Genomic DNA, 22,058 nt, shown 5'->3' on the forward strand with positions numbered 1-22,058 from the left:
GTGAAATATACATAGTCCCAGACATCTATGCGCACGCGCGCGCACACACACACACACACACACACTGCACACATTTGCACACGATTCTAAGTGGGAAGAAATTTAGACAACCTTTGTGTTTAGTAAGGACAAGGGAAATTCTGGTGATTTTATTGGTTCTTAGAAACCCGAAATTCACTTGCAGAACAGGTGTCCGGTTATATGCTAGGGGAAGTATGGAGGAGTAGTCGGGGACTTAGGCTCCCGTGAGACAGTCCTGAGTCTGAATCCCTCCTCCACTACTGACTGGCTGTCTGACTTGGCCCAGGTTACTTACGCCTCCCTCTCTCACTCCCCTCTCCCCGCTGGCTCCCCGTATGGACCTGTCTCAGGGTTACTGGGACAGTTAAGATATGTATGGAGCCTATACAACAACATTTGGCACAGGAATATTGAGAAGAAAAGATTTCCTCTGTTTCTCACAAAAATAGTTCCCCAAAATTGCCTGAATTCTCCACTTAACAGGTGTAGCTACGGGCTGGTTGTGGCTGATGCAACACGGTTTGTGTCATCGATTTCTTGCAGAGGTGTCTGTCATACTGTTACTAAAGTTCTTACTCAGTGGGGATAAGTCCACATTCCTAAAGCTACCTTTGTTTCTCCCCACCCCCCTCACCCCGAGCGGAACCGTGACCGAAATGGCACAGTTAGCTGCTGCTTGGGGAGGTGGGCCAGCCTTCACGGCTTCGGGGCACCTAACTGTCACAGAAGACCCTTAACCATACACACAGTCTAACATCTGGGGCCACGGCATGCCTCCAAGAGGAGGCAAATCTTTTGAAACTTATCTCTGCCATTTATAAAGGCTTTTCGAGACAAATGCAGAAAGTACAGGTGCTATAGGTATTTCACGGCCTCCTATACAGTGAGAGGGGAGGTACTCCCCTCGAGCTGTCTCGGCATTGCCACGGAGCGCGAGAGCTCTGCTTTGTCTTGAAGGGCCGGGACCCTGTCGTTTTCTCATTTGGTGCGTGGCTTTTGTGTGAAGTCACGTCTCCCCCCTCCCCTTTTCTTCCTTTAAATATTTTATGGGCAGTGAGCTTATAATATGTACCATCACGGCTGTTCCCTCAGGGGTCAGGACAGGCTTAATAATGAGATACAGGAGAGTGACTCTGTAAAGCCCACTTCAGGTTAAAAATGGCATGTTTTATTGAATCTCGTGTTAAAGGTGGTTAACTCATCAATCGGTGATGGCTGGGGTTAGACAAGTTTCTACACGAGTTCTGACTCTGTGCGGGAACCCAGTGTCTCTCTCCCCCAGGCCCTCCAGCTCCCAGACTCGGCCTGTGTTAAACATTGGCTGCTGCAACTCAGAAGCTCCCTGTGACTCATCACAGGACCAGGGCAGAGAGGTTTGGAGAAATCACGCCAGACTTCGGATATAACGGGAGCTCTAGAGATTGCGGCCCACGAATGCTAGTGCGCTCTGGCCCAGCCCATCTCTGCCACTGTGACATGGCAGGACCCTGTACGTGCAGGGACCCCCCCCCCCCCCCCCCCGCCCTCCACCCTCCGCCCGCGGACTTGGCGTAATGGCTTTGCTCCAACGTTGTGTCCTCATTATCATTTTCATGAGCCACAGCTGGGCACTCCTGTGGCGATTTGAAGGTCAGCACATTCAGGAGTGAGGATCGTCGGGCCCTATCAAGAGATCTGCAATTCCGAAGACCGGGGGTTGGGAAACCCAGTTCTGGGGCCCTTTGTGTATGTGGGGGGATGAGAGGAGGGAGGGCCACGTGCTGCTCCCTCGTTAGGATGCGGGATAAAGGGGGAGGCTTTAGATCGCAAGGCTGGCGTGCCCCAACGCCGACCCACAGCTTCCCAGGAGAGTTGGAGGTGTGGGATAGCAGCTGTCCCTGAGTCGGAGGGGAGCAGGCTCTGGGTTGCTGTTGACGCCATTGCTCAGATCGGGCATGAGATGCAGTCCTGAACCTCAAGAGGCTCCAACTCCCTGGAAGCCTGATCAGGTCCCCAAGAAATGGATGCCCCTGAACTGCAGTAACCTCTTCTCTGGGAGTCTCCACCTTCCGTAAGTGGGATGGAACGCTGAATCCGCAGATGTAACCGAAATTAACCAATCCCCTCCCCCACCCCTGCCAGGAGGGAAGGAGCTCTTAAAATTTCCCCTTTTGTTGGAATTCATTTGTTTTTAAACAAACAGGGCTAGATAGGGACCAAGAAGTTGACCGGCACCTTGATGTGTCACTTGAGGCAAATGTTTGTTCTACAATAAAATGAAAAATTCATGTGCAAAGAAGTCTTCGAGGAAATAGATTTGGAAGTCTTTCTTCATAGAAATGCAAACTTGATGAAATATGTTAAGTCACATTCACTGCCATGAACAGGATCCATTTCCAAAACGATTGATCTTGGCATTTCCCCGGGACAAGCGCTCTGCCAACAGGGAGCCCTGTCGTTAGGTTTGCTCCAAGGACAGCTGGCTTGAACACCAATAATAGACTCACTACTCCTGTGTCCCTCCTGCCTGGGGAAAACCGCCCTGTGGATGTCACAGGCTGGTGTTTATGACATTCGTGGACTCCTCCCAACAGTGTAGACACATCATGACAGTACAGACCACTCGAGACTTTTTCAGACACAGCTGACCCTGGATGCTTAGGGAGATGTGGATTCAACTTCATTAGTGTGTGTCTCTTAGGAGACTCCTTGCAAAAATTCTTGAAGATCACCCTCCCCTAGGGAACTAGCCTCAGCCTTAACTCTGAGATGGCCTTGCAACAGGTGAGGTGTTAGGAAACCTGTCCCCCGGCCCTTCCTCTGGTCCGCTGCTGTCACCTGGGACCTCCAGGTACAGACACAGCACGGGCTCCCCGCCCCATCCAGCTCTGGGGGCGGTCCAGCCAGCTTCCCCAGAGTCTAGAGCTAAAAGCAGCAGTTCGGACACCCTGGAGTTCATCTCTAGTTTTCGTGGAGGCGGTCAGGGGGTGGTTGTTGCTGGCCACCCATCCGGCTCCCAGTTTTAACTCAAGCTTGAGTAGATCTGCATTGTCTTCATCTTGAAATTCTCCAGTCTATGAGCATGTCCCTCACTATCAGTCTTGTGCTTTAGGTATTCCATATTTGGTGGATGATCGTCAGTGACTTCTCTTGCTTCCTGTGTCGGTGAGAAGGTCGTCACATCATTCTTCAGTAGCACATGGCCTCTTCCTTACTCTGTGCCTTGGAACGTGTCCTCTACTCTGAAATGTCCTTCCCTCAGGCCCTGGTTAGCGTTAGGATTCCTTCAGGATTGAACTCGAACACCACTCCAGCTGAGACGCCTTCTCCGGCTTGCCCTCCCTTCGTCTGTACTGGCCACCTCTCGGTCCTCACGCTGCGTGTCTCAGCACGGCACATGGCACCGATGTGTCCCTCGCAACCGTCCTATTACAAGCTCCACTGGGACCAGACTCTTGCATTGTGTGTTCCTAGCATGTAACTAATAGGGCATCTGGAAAACACAGACATAGGTGAATGAATGCATGGTCCTGGTCACACCGGGTCAAATCTTTGAAAGCATTTCCTATTACAGGAAAGGAATCCCTTTATTACACCTTGAAACTTGACACAGGAATGCCTTCTCCTTTCCAGTAATTTCCCTGTTCCACTCAACAAACCTCCCCAAGTTCTTAAGAATCATGAGATTTTGAGGCAGTAAAACAACATTATGAGAGCAACTCGTACAAACCTTTTTTTTTGTTTGTCTTCCTTGATATTTACGTCCCATATCTGATCAGAAATTTGAACTGTTCGTGATGATGAGCCATTCTTAACCCAGGACTGATGGAACACCTCTCTCCCCGAAGGTCACAGTGCTGTGCACACATGATCTGAGCAGTCCAGAATACACACGAAGGAGGGCGACCACCTGTTCAGAATTTGCCGTGCTCTGACCATCCAACTACGTGAAGTTGACTTTTTGCCTCTCTGGGCCCTGGAAAGACCAGAACCGAGTTCAGGTCTGCAGTGGCAGTAGCTGTGTTCTGACCGCCACTGTTACATTCCAGAACCTTCTGGGTAGTGTCAGGTCAGAAACGGAGCTAATTCAGCAGCGGCAGGAAAGCAAGAGTCAAGTCTTAGAGTAATGCCTGTCATAAAGCTACACGAAGTGGCCTGGTTGGGGGAGGGGGGGGGTGGCGTGCAGACTTGACAGGTCATTACAGCGGCTTCGGTGGGCAGGGCCTGTAGTCCTTCATCGTAGGCTCGTAAGTCCAGGCCCCACGTTGGGCATTTTGTGGAGAAGCCGTGTGATCTGGGGGAATCGGCTCTGGATTAAGAAGACAGAGCTTAGGTTGTTTGATCGCAAAAATTGTGTGTGTCCTTAGTGAAGTCCTTATTCCCTTCAGACCGATAAATGGAGACCATTGGACTGAATGCTCCCTGGGCCTCTTACCGCCTTAGAGTAGAATGCTTTCTTGCAGAATGAAAGCTTCCAGAACTCCCGCACTTCAGAGGTCGGTCTCACCGCCTGCAGCGCTCCGTCTGGGCTCCTGTTCTCAGGTTGACCACCGTTTATTCTTCTTCATACGTGTCCGTACCAAACACTGTGATGGATCGTAAGCTTGCTGCGGGCAGAAGGCTATTCGTTCGCGTTTGTGTCCGTACGTGGTGTCGGCACACATACCTCTCTCCTTGCCTTGACCTGTGACTCTCCTCTGAGTCTTCTCTGCACTTTCACCTGTACGTCTTTGCTGTCTGGGGAAGACGGACTCCACCTCCCCACCTCTGGCCCTGACTCCACGGAGCTTTTTATATTCCCACCCACCCTGCCGGCTCATCTTGAGAAAGCCACGTACATTTCTCCTGTCCCCTGCTGCTGTCTCCCCTGTCACGCCCCCGCCACCCACAGTGTGGCATTCTGGCCCCACCGCCCCATAAAAACTGCTTTGGAGAAATTTCCAGAATATCTTATTGTCGAATCCAGAAGGATCCTGGGGCGTTTTCATCGTCGCGGCTAGCAGTGCCTTGTTCTTCAAGCTCTCCCACGAGGCCCTGCCTCTCTGGCCGCCCTCTGCCCTGTCCTTCTTAGATTCCTCTTTCTTGCTATTCTCTGTGGTGCTCTCCTGGGCTCTTGGCTCTTTCCACTTACATCCCCTCCTGGACAGTTCCATGCATGCCTGTGGCTCCTGCTGCGGGGGGCGCCCCCCAGAGCTGTCGCTGCAGCCTGAGACACACTCCCGCAACTGCTCTCCAGCCCCAGTCACGTTGAGTGGGGCGTGTCCAGGCCTGGGCTCATCAGTCTCCCCCCAAATTGCTTTCTTGTGTTTCTTCTCCCGGGGCCCTGATCCCACAATGGTGGTCTCTCCCCCTCACCCCCACAACCAGCCAGTTGCCTCTGAGGTTTAGGCCTTCAGCAGTTTCACACGGACGCTTGCAGTAGCCTCTTAGCTGTCTCCCTCCATATCCCTCTTGTATAATCCATCCACCACATTGTAGCCAGAAAGGACTTTTCTAGAATTCAGATTTGACCTTGTGGCCCTTGCTACTTGAATCTTCTGTGCCTGACTTGACTGTTAGACACAACTTCTGTTCCTTGGCGTGCAGGATCGTCTGAGACCCAGGCGCCCACTGCGTCTGCAGCTCCCCTGGTGTCCTTCCCCCCGACGTGCGCTGGCCTCCTTGCCAGGGACAGGTGCTCCTTCTCACCACTGGGCCTGGCCCCGGACACTCTGTCGTTCGGATACCGTTTCTCCCTGTCCTGCCAGCAAGTCCAGCTTGGCCTTTAGGACTCGTTCCACTTGCCCCCTTTGCTAAGAAGCCTTCGCCTTGCTGCCCGGGCAGAAGGAGGTGCCTGCTCCGCCCGGGCCCTGCCGCACACTGTCCTCGTGTCTGCCATGGCACTTGACGTGCTCGAGGGGCTGTTTCCGGGTCAGCCCTCCCCCAGACACAGTGAGCCCCCGAAGCGTCAGAGCTTCTTCACTTGGCCTTGCTCCCCAGCTCTTCGCCCAGAGCCTGGCACACATTGGGAGCTTCACGTGCCGCTCAGGGACTCGGCCCGTCTTCCCCAGGCATCACCTGTAGGGGAGAGCCCACACTCCTAGCCCAGACCGGGGCTTTGCACCGTTCACTTCTGCCTGCTTTTTGAGGGACGTGTTCCAGGCTTTTCCAAAAAAGACTGGTCTACTTCCTGACCCCCGAACATCCCGCTCTCTTCCTGGTCTCTCTCCTTCCCAAATTGAATATGTTAATGGAGTGGAGACCCGAGTAGACCCCACACGTCAGGGTCTACGTTCAGGGAGTAAGAGCGCCTTGCCTTTTAGAATAAACGGAGCAGCTCTGCATTACGTAGCCTCTTGTCCCCCGATAGCACTCCCTCATCCCTCTTGTGAAGACCCTGGCAGGCGTCAGCTGCACGTGGGCCAGCCTGCCTGATGATAATTGCCCGTCATTTAAGGGCCAGAGCCAAGTACCATTCCCCTCTCCTTTAAATTAGATAAAACCCAGGGCTGTGGCTTGCAAGTGATGGAAGTCCACTGGGCGAGTTAAAGGTTCAGAGAGAACGGGACCCATTGTAATGAGAGCATTTGCACGGCCAGTGATTCCTTGGGGTATTGCTGAAACACGAAGCCAGAGGACCTTTGAGAGTGCTTGGAGGAATTTATCTTAATTGGAAATGGTGGTAGCTTTCTTGCGCTTGGAGTGAACTCTACGGACCACGCACGGGGGTGAGACGGGCTTTGTGTGAAGAGCCACAGGACCTTGCTCAGGACCTTGGCCCCACTCTGTCTCGGGTTCCTTCCGCTCCTGCACGCCTACGGAGGGGACAGGATCGTGAGGTCCGTGCCTCCCGCCCTCCCCCCCCAGTTCCCTTCTCCTCCTTCCTTTCCTGGGTCCGCATTACTATTTCTTACTCTCTGTTTAATAAAAATTACAAAATGGTGCCTAAGTCCATCTAGATGAGAGGCCTTCAAATGACAATGAGATCTAGGGAAAATCCATCAGAATGGCCCCAGGAAAAACGAAGACAGTCTTGTGTTTAGATTTGTAAGAGTTACAAAGTAACTATAGATCATTTTTCTCAGCAGGTCCCGTGCCCTCTTAACTAAGCCCTTCACGTGCGTTTCCTTATTTCATACTCAGCGTTCACAGATAAGGACACTGAGGCTCAGAGAAGTTGAGACACTTGCCCAAGATCAGTGGCGATGAGGATTGGCAGAGCGAGAATTACCTATAAGATACAGGCAGGAACTCTTTACCGAGTGGCAAAACCAGGTGTAAACTCCAGTCTGACTGCAAAGCCCAACCTTTTATTTATTTTTTTTTTTCAACGTTTATTTATTTTGGGGACAGAGAGAGACAGAGCATGAACGGGGGAGGGGCAGAGAGAGAGGGAGACACAGAATCGGAAACAGGCTCCAGGCTCCGAGCCGTCAGCCCAGAGCCCGACGCGGGGCTCAAACTCACGGACGGCGAGATCGTGACCTGGCTGAAGTCGGACGCTCAACCGACTGCGCCACCCAGGCGCCCCTAGCCCAACCTTTTAAATACTGTGCCGCGATGCCCAGTGACTCCAAAGAATCCTGTTCCTGAATGTGACTGCGCGCTTGCCTCCTAACGGCGCTGCTGTTCATGGAGAGAGATCCTGTTTTTGTTTCTGTGACCTCATGACAGTATCCGTGCTCAAGTTGAACAGCGTGGGATTTCTGAGGCCGTTCACACACTTGTTCAATCTGCCTTTACTTTCTCACTTTTGTGTTTTTAGATGCATCATCCCATTCAGATGAAACCTGCCGATAGTGAAAAGTCAAACGGTAGGTGGTGACCAACTGTCTCATTTAATACTGTCTGTTTCCTTCAATTAAGAAGTCAGGTGGGGGAGGGAGGCGGCCGGCCCACTTGCTTCGGCTCTGGGAGGGGAGGGGAGAGCTGCTGCAGGGAACTTGCCCTGCTGGAGAACCGCAGGAGCCGCTCCCCTGCCTCAGTTCACCTCTGGTGTCAAGATCTGTGACGACGTTACAAGAAGTGGTTTTCGGGGTCCCTCCGTGTGAGGCTTGCTCCGTGTGGTGGCTCTGTGGCCTTTGCATCTTGTTGATCTCCTGGCACAGAGCAACCCAGGACACCCGATGGGGAGGAGGGACCTCACAGTGTGTGGAGCAGATGAGCTGGAAAGGGCTCACCCGCTGAGGATTGGGCCGGCTGTCCCTTCTCTCCCTCTGGCGTGTTCCTCAATGGCACTCTTTTCTCTCAGTTGTACCGATGCATTTGCATCCGAATTCATTCAGAATTCAGTGGGCTGATTAAATAAACGGATGCTCGGTACTAAAATATGCATGTGATGAGGTCCGGGAAGTAATTGAGATTTAGCTCTCCGACACAGGGGAGGGCTGATAGCCACATTTCGCTCTCATAAGTTTCTGCTTCCGTTTACACCCGCCTCTGTCCCGGTTTTGTTCTTTGACTTTCCTGAAGTGTATGTTGAAGGAACCCTCTACCTTCTCAGACCTGGGCGCGGCTCCGCCCCACAAGACTGACACAATCAGCACCGTTTCCCTCCAAGAGCAGGTCCGCACCTCATTAATTAGTAATCAGGGCAGAAGCCGTGTGCTTGGAGAGCTGCATATCTGCAAATGTAAATGATGATTGGGGTCTAAGGCTCTCCGCAAGGTACTTGGGGGTTTTTTGGGTTTTTTTTGTTTTTTTTTTTTTTTTTTTTGGCTGATTGTAGTGCATCCCATTTTCTGGCTTCTTCACAGACGAGGTAGGAAGTTTTGAAGCAAAGTCCAGGTGGGAGCATGGCATTAGTAGCACCCAGTTTGTCTGTAAGGGAGTAGGCTTCTGCGCCCTGCCCACTGCCTTCTCACCTGCTGCACCCCTGCCCCAGGGTCTCTTCCCATCCCCTACCCCTACTACCTTAACCACGAACACGGCATCCAGCGTCAGAGGGTCTGAAGTCCCCCGGGACCTCGGGCAAGTCTCTTGGGTCCTGTATTCAGCAGTTACTCATTGGTGACCGCTGTGCACCAGGCACGTTGCCAGGGGCTGGGGCTGCCGCAGTGAATCTGAAGACGACGGCTACGGAGACACTGACCTGACCCTTGGAACTTCCCAACCTTCAGTCTGCTGATCCGGTGGTCACTTAAAGACCGAACTTTAATCTCCTCGTTCATGAAATGGGAATAAATGTAGCTGCCTCGTGGAGGTTGGCTTTTTTTTTTTTTTTTTTTTTTTTTTTTAGATTCATATAGGATCTTCATAACAGTGCTTTGCAAAGGATAGAGCACCACTTCTATAAAATGCAGACTATCGTTATGACCCAGATTTTTCCACGGCCTCAGAGAGCTCTGCACTGAGAGTGTCTACAGGAAGAAGGCCAGGTACCCATGCCGGTTCCTGAGCCTTTTTGCTCCAGAAGTACCCACTTACAGTCTGGTCTGTTCTATTCCTCGTGGAGAGAGGACTCATGTATTTTGGATGAACGCTGCCCGTGAAGGTAATCTTGGAGCTTCTGGCCACCGAGAGATGCTCTCTTTCCTTTGGACTCCTAATTCTCAACTGTGTCAGGACAAGGCTCCACGGAGGAACGTTTGTCTTATTTCTGAACCTTAAGTCGCGGTTGTTAAAACAAGATGAATTGGAGAATTGAACTGGAAATACTTGACCTGAAATACCCAAGTAGTGGGACCACGAAAGGGTTTCTTCTTTAGCATTTGCTGCTGTGTGGGCACAGACCTGACTTAGAGAACCCATCCTGTAGGCTGGCCACCTGGAGGTCTCCAGAGTGTTGGTCGCCCTTGTTTCCAGTGGCAGCTCCGGACACTGAGGGTGATCTTTGCTCTGGGTCTAGAACCACAGCAACAGAGTGGATGTGCCATTGGCGAGCCCAGCAGGGCACAATCTCAGGTGCCAAGCAGGATTAGACACCGTTTTACTAAGATGAGAGCATCCCTAAAAATGCCATTGTCCAAGAAGCAACTCAGGGTGGCAGTTAAACGCTCCCTGGGGGAGTCCAGACTTGACCCCTGACCCTGCATACATTAGCTGTGTCCGTGGGCATGTCCCATGACCTCAGCCGTCCCCCGTATCTCCAGCTCTAAGAGGAGGCTACCGTGGTCTGCAGTCTGAACACTTCCTGTATGGCCCACCTTACAGGGTTGTTCAAGGAGCACATAAGTTAACATCTACAAAGAACTTAGCATAATACCTGCCAAGGTATTCACTCTGTCGTCGGCGCATTTGTGGCCTCCCGAGGCAGCCGGTTTAGTGCGTTCTGAGCAGCAGAGGCCGGCACTTCCAGCCTTGGGTTTTCATACCAAAGCACAGATCTGTATACACAAGGGAAAATTCACTCCCACATACCTTCTCGTTGGGCCAGCTCCTCCTTTGCTTTGTAGATTGACCTTCATTTTCTGAGTTCTCAGAAAAAGAAGTCAAAAAATATAAGTGGACTGAAGCAGCTCCTTTTAAATCATGTGTCTTTATGGAGGTGCAAAGTCTGTGCCTCACCTTGCATAGACTGAACCGGCCTCCGGGTTCTCCTTGGACCTGATTGAGGAGTCAGGAGAAATGTATCATTTTCGAAAACAAGTGATAAAAGCCACAAGCCCTTTCTGATTGCACATGGCAGTTTTGACAGGTAAGCATAGTTTCCAAAGCTCGTAGAGCACAAAGATTTCTTTGGCTCAGATGCTCTCAGTAGTTGTGAAAGAAGAATAACGAGGTCTAATTGCACCTTTATTGAGTTTGCTGACATTTATGGATTGCACAAAGGACTCATCACAGTTAGACAGTTACCGTCTTCATTATCAGTATGTTCGGCTTTCGGAAACTTTGTATTTGCTCAGCAAGAAAGGGCTGCTAATCACAGATTAATTAGTGATGGACAAATGAATTCCAGAAAGCAATCACTCTTTGAAGCCTTTGTCCATCTAGAGATTCTGACAAAGGGAACTGCCATGGTGAGCCCAGAAATGTTAGGCTGCTCATAGATCTGCCCTGCCCTTCGGTATTTTGCCGAACGAACGGGCTTTCCAAATCTCCAGGCTTCCTATAGCATGCCCTCTTAATTGGCTCTGATTTAAGCTGCAGCCTCTAGCACATTTCTGCAAACTCACAGCATTATACTTCTGCCCTGGTGTTTCTAACTGTGCCAGGTGTCCAAAAAAAAAAAAAAAAAAAAAAAAATCCATTCCAGATCAGCAGTAAAATATTGGGGCCTTTAAGAAGAACACACGCGTTGAACAAACACCCAGATTTCCACAGAATCCAAGTTGTCTTGTTTCTCCATTGCATCCGGTTGAGTCACGGCAGGGGAAGAGGCTTGAGGAGGTGTGGATTCCAGGTCACAGCTTACCCTGGCACAAACACAGTTACTTAACAGTCTTTCATTCTGTCTACCTTGAGAGGGCTGCTTTTCCAGCTCTCTTTGCGATGCGGAAAAAGGTAGCAGCTGCGCACAATTCAAAAGTAAGTGCAGTTGCGAGGTCTGAAGTTTGTGTAGCTGGAAGTGCTAAGAAAAGCAGAGAGGTTGCCTTTGGTTCTGTGCTGGGGGTCTCAGCGACCAACCAGCGTTCACTCTTCTGTCATGCTCCTGGTTGAGAGGGGTTTGTTTTGTTTTGTTTCTTTCTTTTTTCACTCCGTGGACAGAGCATAAATTTATTCTGCTTTAACCTTAACTCCAACCTCCCAACTTGTCAGGGGTCCTTAAACCTCACATCCAGAAATGCCACGTCAGCCCTTTCTCTTTTCTCAAGGCCTCCGAAAACCCCTGGTGTCCCTGTGTCAAGTTCAGAGCTCGCAGGGTCAAGATAACTAAATGTTGTCTGGGAGGCGCAGGCCTGCCAGCCTCCAGTGAAAATGGGATTCACAGGGTGTTCCCATCCGGTCACTTTCTGACTCACTGGAAGAGGAAGAAATAATTTTGAAATTCAAAGCAGAGAGACTCACGGATTTGGAGGCAGTAATTAAATGCCATATGTTAGCACTAACACATTGAAAAGTTGTTAATTAATTCAGGCCGCCCTGAATCCAGGTGTGACTTTGACAGATTATACACCGGGGTGTTAGCGCAGACTTACAATTAGGGATTTTTTTTTTTAATGAAAGTTCCTATTCCCTAAACTGAAAAATCCCCCCTTAAAAACTTAAAATATTAACCCTCTCTCCTACCGCCGGAGGAGAACTTGCAATGGTTGCCGGTATGGAACACCTTTTCGGCTCTGTGGTTGTTAGTGATGGCACTTACCCCACACCTGCACAGAGTTCTCTACACAAAGTATCTGCCTTTACTCATTCATGGGTTATCCTGAAGGAAAGTAGACTTTCCTCCTGGAAGGCAGAGACCTTTCCTTTTCATTCTTTTCCTTTTTTTTTTTTAATTTCCGTAAGGCACTTAACACAATGCTATAAACACAGTAGGTATATTTCAGCAATCTGCATTCCCGGGGATAGAACACAGACACTGACTGCCTAGGAGTACTGACGAAAAGCCCCACCAAGAAATTCATCAGAAATTGATGAAAAAAGTTAAGTGAAATGGCAAGATAATTATGTTTATGTAAAATGGTGACAGGGCTGTTTAGGGGTCCTCTGAGTGGGAATCCCAAGAATGAGTCTTACAAATAAATTTCCACTGGGAAAACTTGAAGGAGGTTAAAGCTGGCACTGGGTAGTTATCCCCATTCGCCACTAAAGCACAGGGAGCCCTCTGCTAAAAACCACAGAGGACTTCCGCTAACACAGAGGACTTCCGCTAACATCCGGCTTCTCTGACGCGGCGCATGCGCAGGAGGAAATCTGCTTTTTGGAAAGCCTGTGGATCGTGTAGGTTTCCACTTTATTTCCTCAGCGGCTGCTTGTTACCGGACGAAGAGTTCGCCTCCTTCACCCTGCCCAGATTTGGCCCGTCGTGATGCCTGGGAAGCCGGGGCTTGTTTACTGGTGATTTCCAGCAGTTCGTACTCTTCATCTTGGGTTAAAAATTATTTTTTAGCTTAGTCACGAGTTGCCCATTTAGTCTGCTCCGGCATCACCCCGAAGCTCAAAACCGGCAACATGCTTCAGCTGCGTACCACCGTGATAGGTTTACCAGTGAAACCAGGGACTCACTGGGGATTTGTCATTGGCTTTTGTTGGAAAGAACTAAAGGATAAGAAATTCAACAGGATTTGTTTTTTGAGTTTGTTTTTTTTTTTTTTTTTTTTTTTTTTAACTCTCAAGAAGCTATCAGCCATAGCTTCCTCAAGTAGGAGTCCCAGAGATGGCCGGGGTGGGGGGGGGGAGGTTAAGGCTGCGACTGGAAGAGTTTCCCACTGCCTGCTCTGCCAGGCTTCAGTCCGGTCCTGCCCATCGCGGGGATGCCTCGTTCCCTTGGGGCCACCGTGTACTCCTGGTCACCCTGGTGTTGGTGAGCACGGATGCTTAACTCACTTGCACCGCTTCCCAGTACCGCACTGTTGGCTCACCTGCTCCGACGGGAGAGAGAAGAGCTTCTGAGGCGTGAAATCGTTCATCTGCAGGAGGGAAGTCAGAGACGCCATTGCTCACGTCCACCTTGCTGAGGCTGAACGCAGGCAGCGGCCGTGGACCGAGTTTTCCTTCCCTCATACCTTGAGCCACCCTGCAGAAGCCGCCAGAATTGCTGCCCCCATCCTTCCGCCAGGCTCTCCCCAAGCTCTTTAAAGTCCACCTTAAATGCCACGTTCTCTGCCCGTCAAACCTTTCTCGAGCTCTTGGCGCACGCTCCGCAGCTCACAGTCCTGTGGCATCGTGGTCTCCGCTGGCATCCCTCGGAGCCCTTGTTTTCCAGGTGGGATCCTGGGCTCTGGCGTTCTCCTGCCCCAAACATGCAGCTGGGCCGCCTTCTCTCTGTTACCGAGGAGAGACAGCGAGGAAAGAGAAGAATTTAAACCTCATTCTGTGGGTGACAAGACTGAGGTCCACAGAAGTCCACTCACTCACTCGCCAAGGTCACACATCAGCGTGACGGCAGCGCTGGGACCAGGCAAGTCTCCCGCCCCCGCCCCACGCTCCTCTGGAGGCCACCTCACCCTCCTCTGCTCTGGTAGGGAAGGGCTGGGAGTAGGGCATCAGGTGCGGCCCCGGGCAAGTTCCTTCACCGCCCCGCTTCAGAGCCAACGAGAACCACGTCTTTTGTGCCTTCCTTCCGGTCTGGGGCTCTGTGGGGAGAGCATTTAGCTGCCTCACTGAGGCCCCTGGGAGCTGCTCCATCCAATAGAGTGTCACATGTGGCTTTTTAAAATTAGATTAAAATGAAGTCACAGTAACAGTTCAGTTCCTCAGTCACGCTAGCCAGGTTCCAGGTGCTCACGTGGCTTTAGCTACTGCAGCGGACCTCCAAGATGGAGGGTTCCCTTCCTGGCGGGTCCTCCCAGGCTCTCTGCTCCAGAGCAAACCTCCCTGTGTCATGATGCCCCAGCATCACCAGCGGCTCTCTCCCAGCTCCCCGGGCGCCCCGGGCCGGCTTGCCTCAGGCACCCAAAGCACCTGTTCCTGGAAATTCTATAACACAGTCTTGTCGGTTAAGTGGAAACGAGACACTGACTCTCCAGGGAAAGAATAACCGAGAGATAAAAGCCAGTTAGATGGCAGCGATGAGGTTATGGTACAGCTACGACAGCAAGGGTTCCTACACAGGGATGGAGGCAGGGCCCCTCCCGAAGCCAGGACTGCCTCTCAGGTGCTGGTGCAGCTGGCTGTCTCTCCTTTACATTTCAAGAAATGGGTTAAAATGCAACATGGGAAATAAAACTCCCCATGGGCGTGTAGGGTGGGTTTTTTGTTTTGTTTTGTTTTCATTGTAAAATGGAGGCAGGGGAAGGTTTGGTTTTTGGTTTTTGGTTTTTGGTTTTTTCTCTTTCATCGGTTATAATTGTGCCTTTGAGGCTAAACGTAGGCCAGTTCTCCTGAGCACAAGCTTGTAGATTTTGAGGAAAATCTCGCAGGTCATCAGAGGTAAACCTTCCTAGTCTGTACCTCCCGGCAGGTTCCAGGATGCAGTTGGTTTCTTGTTGTCATGATACCCAAAATGTATTCTTGCTCATCAAGAGTCCTGCCTCTGGGTGTGTAGAACAGTATTATTCCCTCCTTGTTCTTTTTGGTTATGGGTTCCCGATGGGGTCATCCTGGTGCAATCCTCAGGCAGCCCCAGTCCCGTTCTTTCCTTGGAATTGCCGTCCTCTTCACTTGCAAACCCTGTTGTCCTGCTTAGAGCTGCACAGCCAGTGCGACGGACAGACAGCCAGCCACGGAAGGTCTTTACTGGCTCTCCGGAGAGATGAGCATCTCTCTTATCTCTTCTTACTGTCTGGATCCATGGATCCAAAGCTATTTGAAGTTGGGGGAGAAGGTTTTCATCACTGAATGCTTTAGTAAAAGTTCTGTTTCCTATCCCACTCCCTCTGTTCCTTTCTTTCCCTGGCCTTTTTCTTTCTCTGCCATTCTTCAAGTTAAAAGAATATCTACAAAAAAAAAAAAAAATGTTTTTAACCTCTATTCTAAAGTATCTCTATGGAACGGTAGCATTTTAGCAACTCCACGGAGCTTGAACAAATTAGGGAAAACCGAGTTTCCAAATAGGGTTGGGAAGAGAGGACCTCACGGTGTTCCATGTCCTCTGAAGATGTCGTGTTGGTAAGAACAAGCCCCAGAAAGAGGCAGTGTTCAGGAAGGGAGAGTAGAGGCAGGACGGGGAGGGGGGCAGTGGAGAAGGGAAGGCAGCCTGGAAGTAGAAAGAGCTGGCCTTCGGCCCACGCTGGGTCTCACACGGCTGGGACCCGGTTTGATGTGGTAGTGAAGCCGTGATTACAAGAAACGGGATAAAATGGCCTTTGCTCATTCATTATTTTTATCTCCTAGCCGTGGAAGACCGAAAATTGTTCATAGGAATGGTTTCGAAGAAATGTAATGAGAATGATATCAGGGTGATGTTTTCTCCATTTGGCCAGATAGAAGAATGCCGGATTCTCCGGGGACCCGACGGGCTGAGTCGAGGTGAGTGTGCTGTCTGCAAAGTCTCTTCCCTCAAGTGCTAATTGGAACTCTGTGTCACCATCAAGGTAGATGCAGCCACCGCACACAGCAAGAGGTCACCCTGTAATGTGTCCCGTGTGATCAAGTTGTCCAACCTGAACTTTTCACCGTAGTCGAAGTGATCACCTTGTATTTCTCAGGTCGACAAGGTCTCGATGCCAACTTATTAGCTCAGGCTGTCCCGGCCAGCCCGGAGGCCGACAGGCTGTCCTGTCGTTCACATCCCTTTCCATCTCACACTGAAGTAGATGTTGGCGGGTGAGGGAGAGATGGGGAGGAGGAGAGAGAATATTTGTTGTTTTCATCTGAGTCTCCAGCTTTCTGCCCATGCCCGAGAGAAAAGGGGAGGGGACAGGCCGCTTGATGGCGATAGAAACCGAGGACAAACGTCAGTGGTTCCCTGTAGCGCAGAGCAGGTAGGGACTCAGAATAACTGGGCCTGTCCTGGGGTCTCAGGCTTTGATTTCAAAGAGCAGAACTCCTGGAGGCCTGAGCGCAGGAAGTCCATGAAGTGGCAGAGATGACGCGGTCCCGGAGATGGCAGGTTCCTCTTTGTCACCATGACGGAACCGGCCGCTGTGGCTTCGAGCATTGATGAAAACCAGTATTTTTGCCAGCAGCCATCCACGGCAGCTGGAGCTAACTGTTTTCTTTCCATGTTTGCCTCCCCTTGGACAGCGCCACACAGGCCCTTCCCTCCACCGCTCGCAAGCGCTCCAGCATTCACCCTCATCTGACCGTGTTTCCCGAGACAGCCCAGGAGGCCTGAGTCAGAGTGTATCTGTAAAACATATCCTCCAGTGCTTCTAAGAGCTCCGTATGTTTGCAGTACAAAGAGCATTTCATTCTCTTAATGTGCTTATCGATACAGTTTCCGTGGGGCTAATTAGAAACTTCTTTTCATTCCTGGTCTCAGGTTCTGGGACAGCACTGCCATCTCGAACCACATGCCGAAAGCAAAGGTTGGCCCTTGAGTCCCAAAGCACTAATTTCCACCCATCTCCCTCATTTTAGCTAAATTCAGCACCATGTGAGGAAGAACATTGGTTCTTTTGACTTAGAGACGTGACACTTCCCGGTGTCAGCTGCGGGAACCGCAGGCGCAGAGAACCGGAGTTTTCCACCCACGTCCACCTCCAGAGCCCCACAAGGAGGTAGTCTAGGGGGACAGGAGGAGGAAGCCACGAGCCTGCGGTCCCTGTACTTTCCTCCGAAGGTGGCTTGGGAATGACGGCCGGAGCGTTCCCTGATCGCTCCGAAGGTTGTCACTCGCCGCACGGAAAACGCGTGCCGCTCTGAAAGCTGAACAGGACCCACACAGATGCGGTGCCCGGGGCTGAGCCACAGCATAGCACCCACGCTGTCGCCGGCGGCACCCACAGCCGCGCCCCGTGCCAGCGGGACACGGGGGGACCTCGGTCCCGGGGCCCTCTGTGCCACCACAGCACGTGGACCCCGTGAGAGCTTCCAATCACGTCGGATCATCTGATTGTGCCGCAGTCGTGATAGATTCGTGCCCACTCAGGCGGGCCAGCCGGGGGGGAGAGGCCCCGGGGACCGGCGGTGTGGCTAGACAGAATAAAGTAGGGAGACAACGCGAGATTGCATTTTCGTGGTCCTTTCCCGCTGCCCTTGTAGCAGTCAGAACCACCGTCCCCGCCTGTTCTTATTCACCGTCACACTTCCATGTTGGCAGCTTTTCATGCACCGAGGCATGCAGCGCGGGGAAGGAACAGAAAGGCAGGCCCCTGAGGAAACCCCAGTGACATTTATCGTGGCTTAGAGGTCAGTGACCCCCGAGGTCCAGTCCCAGGACTTCTGACATGAACTGTAACCAGAGTCCGTTCGTTTCCCTGTCTGCGCCCCTTAGTCTACCCCTTTGCAGATGGCAGCAGTCACAACACGGGCCCCGCTCACCTCCTCGGGCGTCGCTAGCTCCCCGGTGTGGCAGATGTCCTGTATAAGAGGACGATCCCCAGGGCCTAGCGACACCCTGACCGCTGCTCTCCCTCTGCCGGAGGGGGCGCGCTACGCACTCTCTCGGTCCGGCCAGCGCAGACCGTAATGAAGAGCGCCGTGCCTGAGGTGTGTAGAGCTCCTTCAGCGTCCGGGAGGGATTTCTGCAGATAAGATTTTAAAGCAGCCCCAGCTTTCGCAGGAAAGAGCAGGACGCAGCACTCGACAAGAGCGCTTGGCTCATCTGGTCTGCCGTGTGGTTGATGAGCCAGCACTGGAAACCCGGAGCAGCTGATTTCTAAGACAAGTTATGGGAGCAGCCTCATCCGTATTTTATGCGGATGCCAGCCCGGTGTGAAGAGTCAGATGCTCCTCCCTGCCCTTTTTCTTCTTCTTTTCCTTCTTCTTCTTAACAGAAAAGTAATTTCTGGTGAACTGATGAGGATTCCCTGTGGCAAAAAGGAAAATACTCATTTATAACCGTTTGTTCTGAAATACAAAGGCAGACAGTGGTAGGTTTTTCAATTAGCGAGACCCGGGGACTCCTGGGTACAGGGGACTGCTCCTGAATCAGTGTATTTGTTAAAAGAACAATTCTCTTTCGTGCTACTATTTTGCTTTCATTAAAGAATTGCAGTTTTCAATCAAATGTTAATAAGTGTCTCCCGTTAGTGGCTCTGCAGAGAAAGGGTGCTCAGCGTTTCTGTTCTCAAGGCCTGTTGCCGGCTCGGCCATTGAAGATGTAAATAAATACATAAATAAGTGAAAGGGAAAGCTTGGCTGCTCTGAAAAGCACCTTCTAATACTAAACCGAGTATTGAACTAGTCAGTAAAAAAGTTTTCAAATCAAACCATCCGATCATCAGGGAGAGGGACAGAAAAGTGGTTCACCTCTCTGGCTTTGCCTTTGCCCTTGCCCAGTTCGGCTACGGGAACGCAGACAAGAGAGGCAGTTAGTGAGTGGCGCTAGCTCCCCTGCGGGTGTCTCCTGTCATCTCTTCTCTGCTACTTCAGTAGTTTCTGCCCCTCCCCGCAGGCTATGAAGTGGAAGCTTCTCCGCCCCACTGATTCGGAGTAGCAGGTTGCTAGGACCCACGGCTCTGCTATACTTAGAATCACCATCTTTAAAACAAAACTCCTCATCTCCATGTTGGCAAGAAGGGCTATTTACAGAGGCCCATCAGTACTCCCCAGCGTCCAGATTTGTGCCATGTCCCCCCCCTCTCCCCCCCCCCCCCAGGAATTGTCATGACTGTCCACGGACCGCAGCCATCATCTGCCAGGCACACTGAGACCAGCACTCAGCAGATGTCAGGAGTCTGACTCTCTTGACACAGTATGCCCACATCTAAGTGTGCATTTTCCCCTTTTGGGGGGCAGTGACCCGTTCTGCCATCTCTTCTAATTTAGAAAACCTGGTTTGGGCCGCGTTCAGGCCCCTTCACAACACTCTGATCCTCTGCAGTGGCAGGCCAACCCCCAGGCTTGCCGTATGAACCTTGTTTGAGAAAGGGAGCAGGAGGCCACAGAGTCCACGCATGGGAAGTCACATGGGATGTTTGCTCTCAGAAGCAAAGCTCACGTCATCCAAGCCAGTGCAGTTAGTTGCCAGCGTCCCCTCAGCATGTTGATTTCCTAAAATACACATGTTCTCACTTACCCATAATCCCACAGTCAGAATGGACTATTTGGGTACAGTCTACAGGGTTTTCTGCACCATGGCAACGATTATCTGTAACTCGGAGACAATGAAAGAGTTGATTTCATTTTTCTTTCCCATAAAGTATAGTCAAATCTTCACTGCCATGTAAGGTAACTTTCTGCTTGTTTAAGAATATTCCAGCTGTGTTTATGGTGTTCCAACATTCTCCTGCCAAAACCCTTGACAAATGAATTGGCAATATTTTCGGGGATGTTGGCGAGCACAGACTGGTTGTAGCCATTAAATCCTCATTTGTTTCTGTTATATCTGATCAGAATATTAGGATAGGGCTTTTGACTTTAAAAACATGTACACAGAGCAGACTCCGTTTTGATCACGGCGTTGTAGGCTTGCCCACAAAGTAGTATCTACACATATGTGGAAACTCGTATCAAATGCCCCTGGGGTATTAACTGCATTCTGTCATCTTATTCTGAATACAGTCTTCAAATCTCATCTCAGGGGTGAAACTTTGTAAACTCTTAAGTCCTAATCTGCCCTCAGCCTCAGGTGCCATAAACGAGTGATCTCTCCGTGCCAATTTTAAATAAACTAACCCAACATCAGGGACAGTGCATTGGAGTGTTAGTTTTGATGCTCTCTTATTATACTGGTAGCGTATGTTTTAATAAATCGTGCCACTGCTAAAAAGATACAGCAAGGAAAATTGGCTGCATTGAGAACTTTCTTTGGGAATTTATAAACAAGTTTTCCATAGGCTGAAAGCTCCTTCATGCTGCACAAGTTATTTTAAATTATGCTTCCCTCAGTTGAAACATAGCAGGCTGCTGCTTCTCTTGCAAAGAAGCAGCAGAAAAGCAGGAGGCCCTGGCATTGTATGTGCCTTAAAAGTGCCCGTTCTCTCTCTCTCTCTGCAGACCAAGAATTCATCAAGTTCTCTCAAAATTCTCTTGCAGCTGAGAGAAAAGGTAGAACACCTGAGTGAAGACAGCCTTTCAGTTGAGATGACAAGTGTAATAGATGTGTTCCAGAATCTTCTCTGTGACAGGGCCACGTGATTTCCTTAGATCCTGTCTGTAGGAGGAAATTACTTGGAGAAACCTTTCCCCAGTCAATCATTTATCTGTTTTAGCAGCAAGAAGGCAAAACCTCACCGAACAGGGAGGAGTTCAGCTCCTTTCATTTCTGTTAGCAATCTGTGACATTCTGAAAGTGGAGAGCATAAATAATTGTAAGGTAAATTACAGGTTGGCCTCATTTAAGGAGGGAATTTTTCTTCCCCCCCCCCCCCCCCCCCGCTATTAAGTTTTTGGAGAGGCTTTAAGACCATAATATACAGGCTATCTTACCTAACAACAACAAAAACCCTTCATTTCCTTGGTACCTGTGTCTTTTTCTCTGTTGTAGTGTTTCCTGCATTTTGGTCAGTAGCCAGAGAACTTACTACTGAGACAGTACACCCAGTAATCTAGAACAGAGGAGGGCTGGCCCTGTAAGGTCAGAGCAGTTAATTCTGTCAAGACCCAGTGGGCTCCATTGTACCCAAAATCTTGTTTTTCATAAAAAGGGGCCAGTTGACCTAAGTTACTTTTGTCCAGTGGAAAGCCAGTCCTTGGGCTTGTAGAAGAAGCTAGCAGCCAGTCTTGATGCAAGGAGCTTATATGACCCTATATTCTTGAAAAGCTGCGGATCTGAGGCCTAATCCTAAAGCCACGTAGAAAAGAAAAATTAAAATCCAGCCATAGGACTAATACAGCCTCCTGTTTTAACAGAAGCCACAAAGGTTCACAAGCTACCAAACCATGAAACATGCAGTCCTGAACTTGTGGAACTTCATCCAGAATGGCATAGAGAGGGGAATTTTCGACATGTGCTCTCACTTTATAAACGACAGTAATTGTCTCTCCTAAGTAATTGAACACAGCACACGGTACCAAAGTTGACAGAGCCCCTGAGGAGATGGGTTCTCTCTTACTGCACCACTGCCAATAGAGTAAAAAGGTTAAAGAAGTCATCAGATTTGTCAGATCATTTTTCTGGATGCAGTAAGGGTTGTATAATTAGAAGCATCAGTCGAGCTTTTAATTGCAGGTTTCAGAAAGGAAAGAGCAACGGTTCGAGTTTAGAGAGATGGAATTTTATCGTTCTATTGCTAATCCTTCTGAGACCAGCTAATTGCTATTTCTTTCTCACTAAGTTACTTTCAAAAGTTCTACTTGTTCTGAAATTGTGGTAAATGCATCAACTGTGCCTTATTGATTTCTGTTGACATTTTACATGTGTTTTTTTTTTTTTATGCATTCTTAACCTCCATTTGGAAACTGTCAGTTTGGCACATGTTCCTGGATAATAAGAGCAAACGAAGTGAATGACACAATCTCCATGACTGTTAAAGGCAGAGTTAGCCCAG

The 22,058-nt window shown here is 50.3% G+C and overlaps 1 protein-coding gene and 1 long non-coding RNA gene across 16 annotated transcripts in view; one reads left to right on the forward strand and one right to left on the reverse strand.

Annotated features, from left to right (window-relative positions):
* CELF2 (CUGBP Elav-like family member 2) overlaps positions 1-22,058 on the forward strand; it is an 836,861-nt gene that overhangs the window by 748,720 nt on the left and 66,083 nt on the right. For 14 of the 15 annotated variants that reach the window (XM_045465677.1, XM_045465676.1, XM_045465665.1 and 11 more), the window contains 2 exons: positions 7,745-7,793; positions 15,856-15,990. In XM_045465677.1, coding sequence (XP_045321633.1) covers positions 7,745-7,793; positions 15,856-15,990 — 184 coding nt within the window. Of the gene's footprint in view, positions 1-7,744; positions 7,794-15,855; positions 15,991-22,058 lie in introns of those variants that run through there. The other variant, XM_045465678.1, reaches the window with a different exon arrangement.
* Positions 1,168-7,738, reverse strand: LOC123591396. The gene is made up of 2 exons (XR_006709300.1): positions 7,520-7,738; positions 1,168-7,286 (listed from the first exon to the last, which is right to left on the reverse strand). It is a non-coding gene; the product is annotated as an uncharacterized LOC123591396 (long non-coding RNA).

Source organism: Leopardus geoffroyi, chromosome B4 (genome assembly GCF_018350155.1).
Source record: "Leopardus geoffroyi isolate Oge1 chromosome B4, O.geoffroyi_Oge1_pat1.0, whole genome shotgun sequence".
Classification (NCBI taxonomy): Eukaryota; Metazoa; Chordata; class Mammalia; order Carnivora; family Felidae; genus Leopardus; species Leopardus geoffroyi.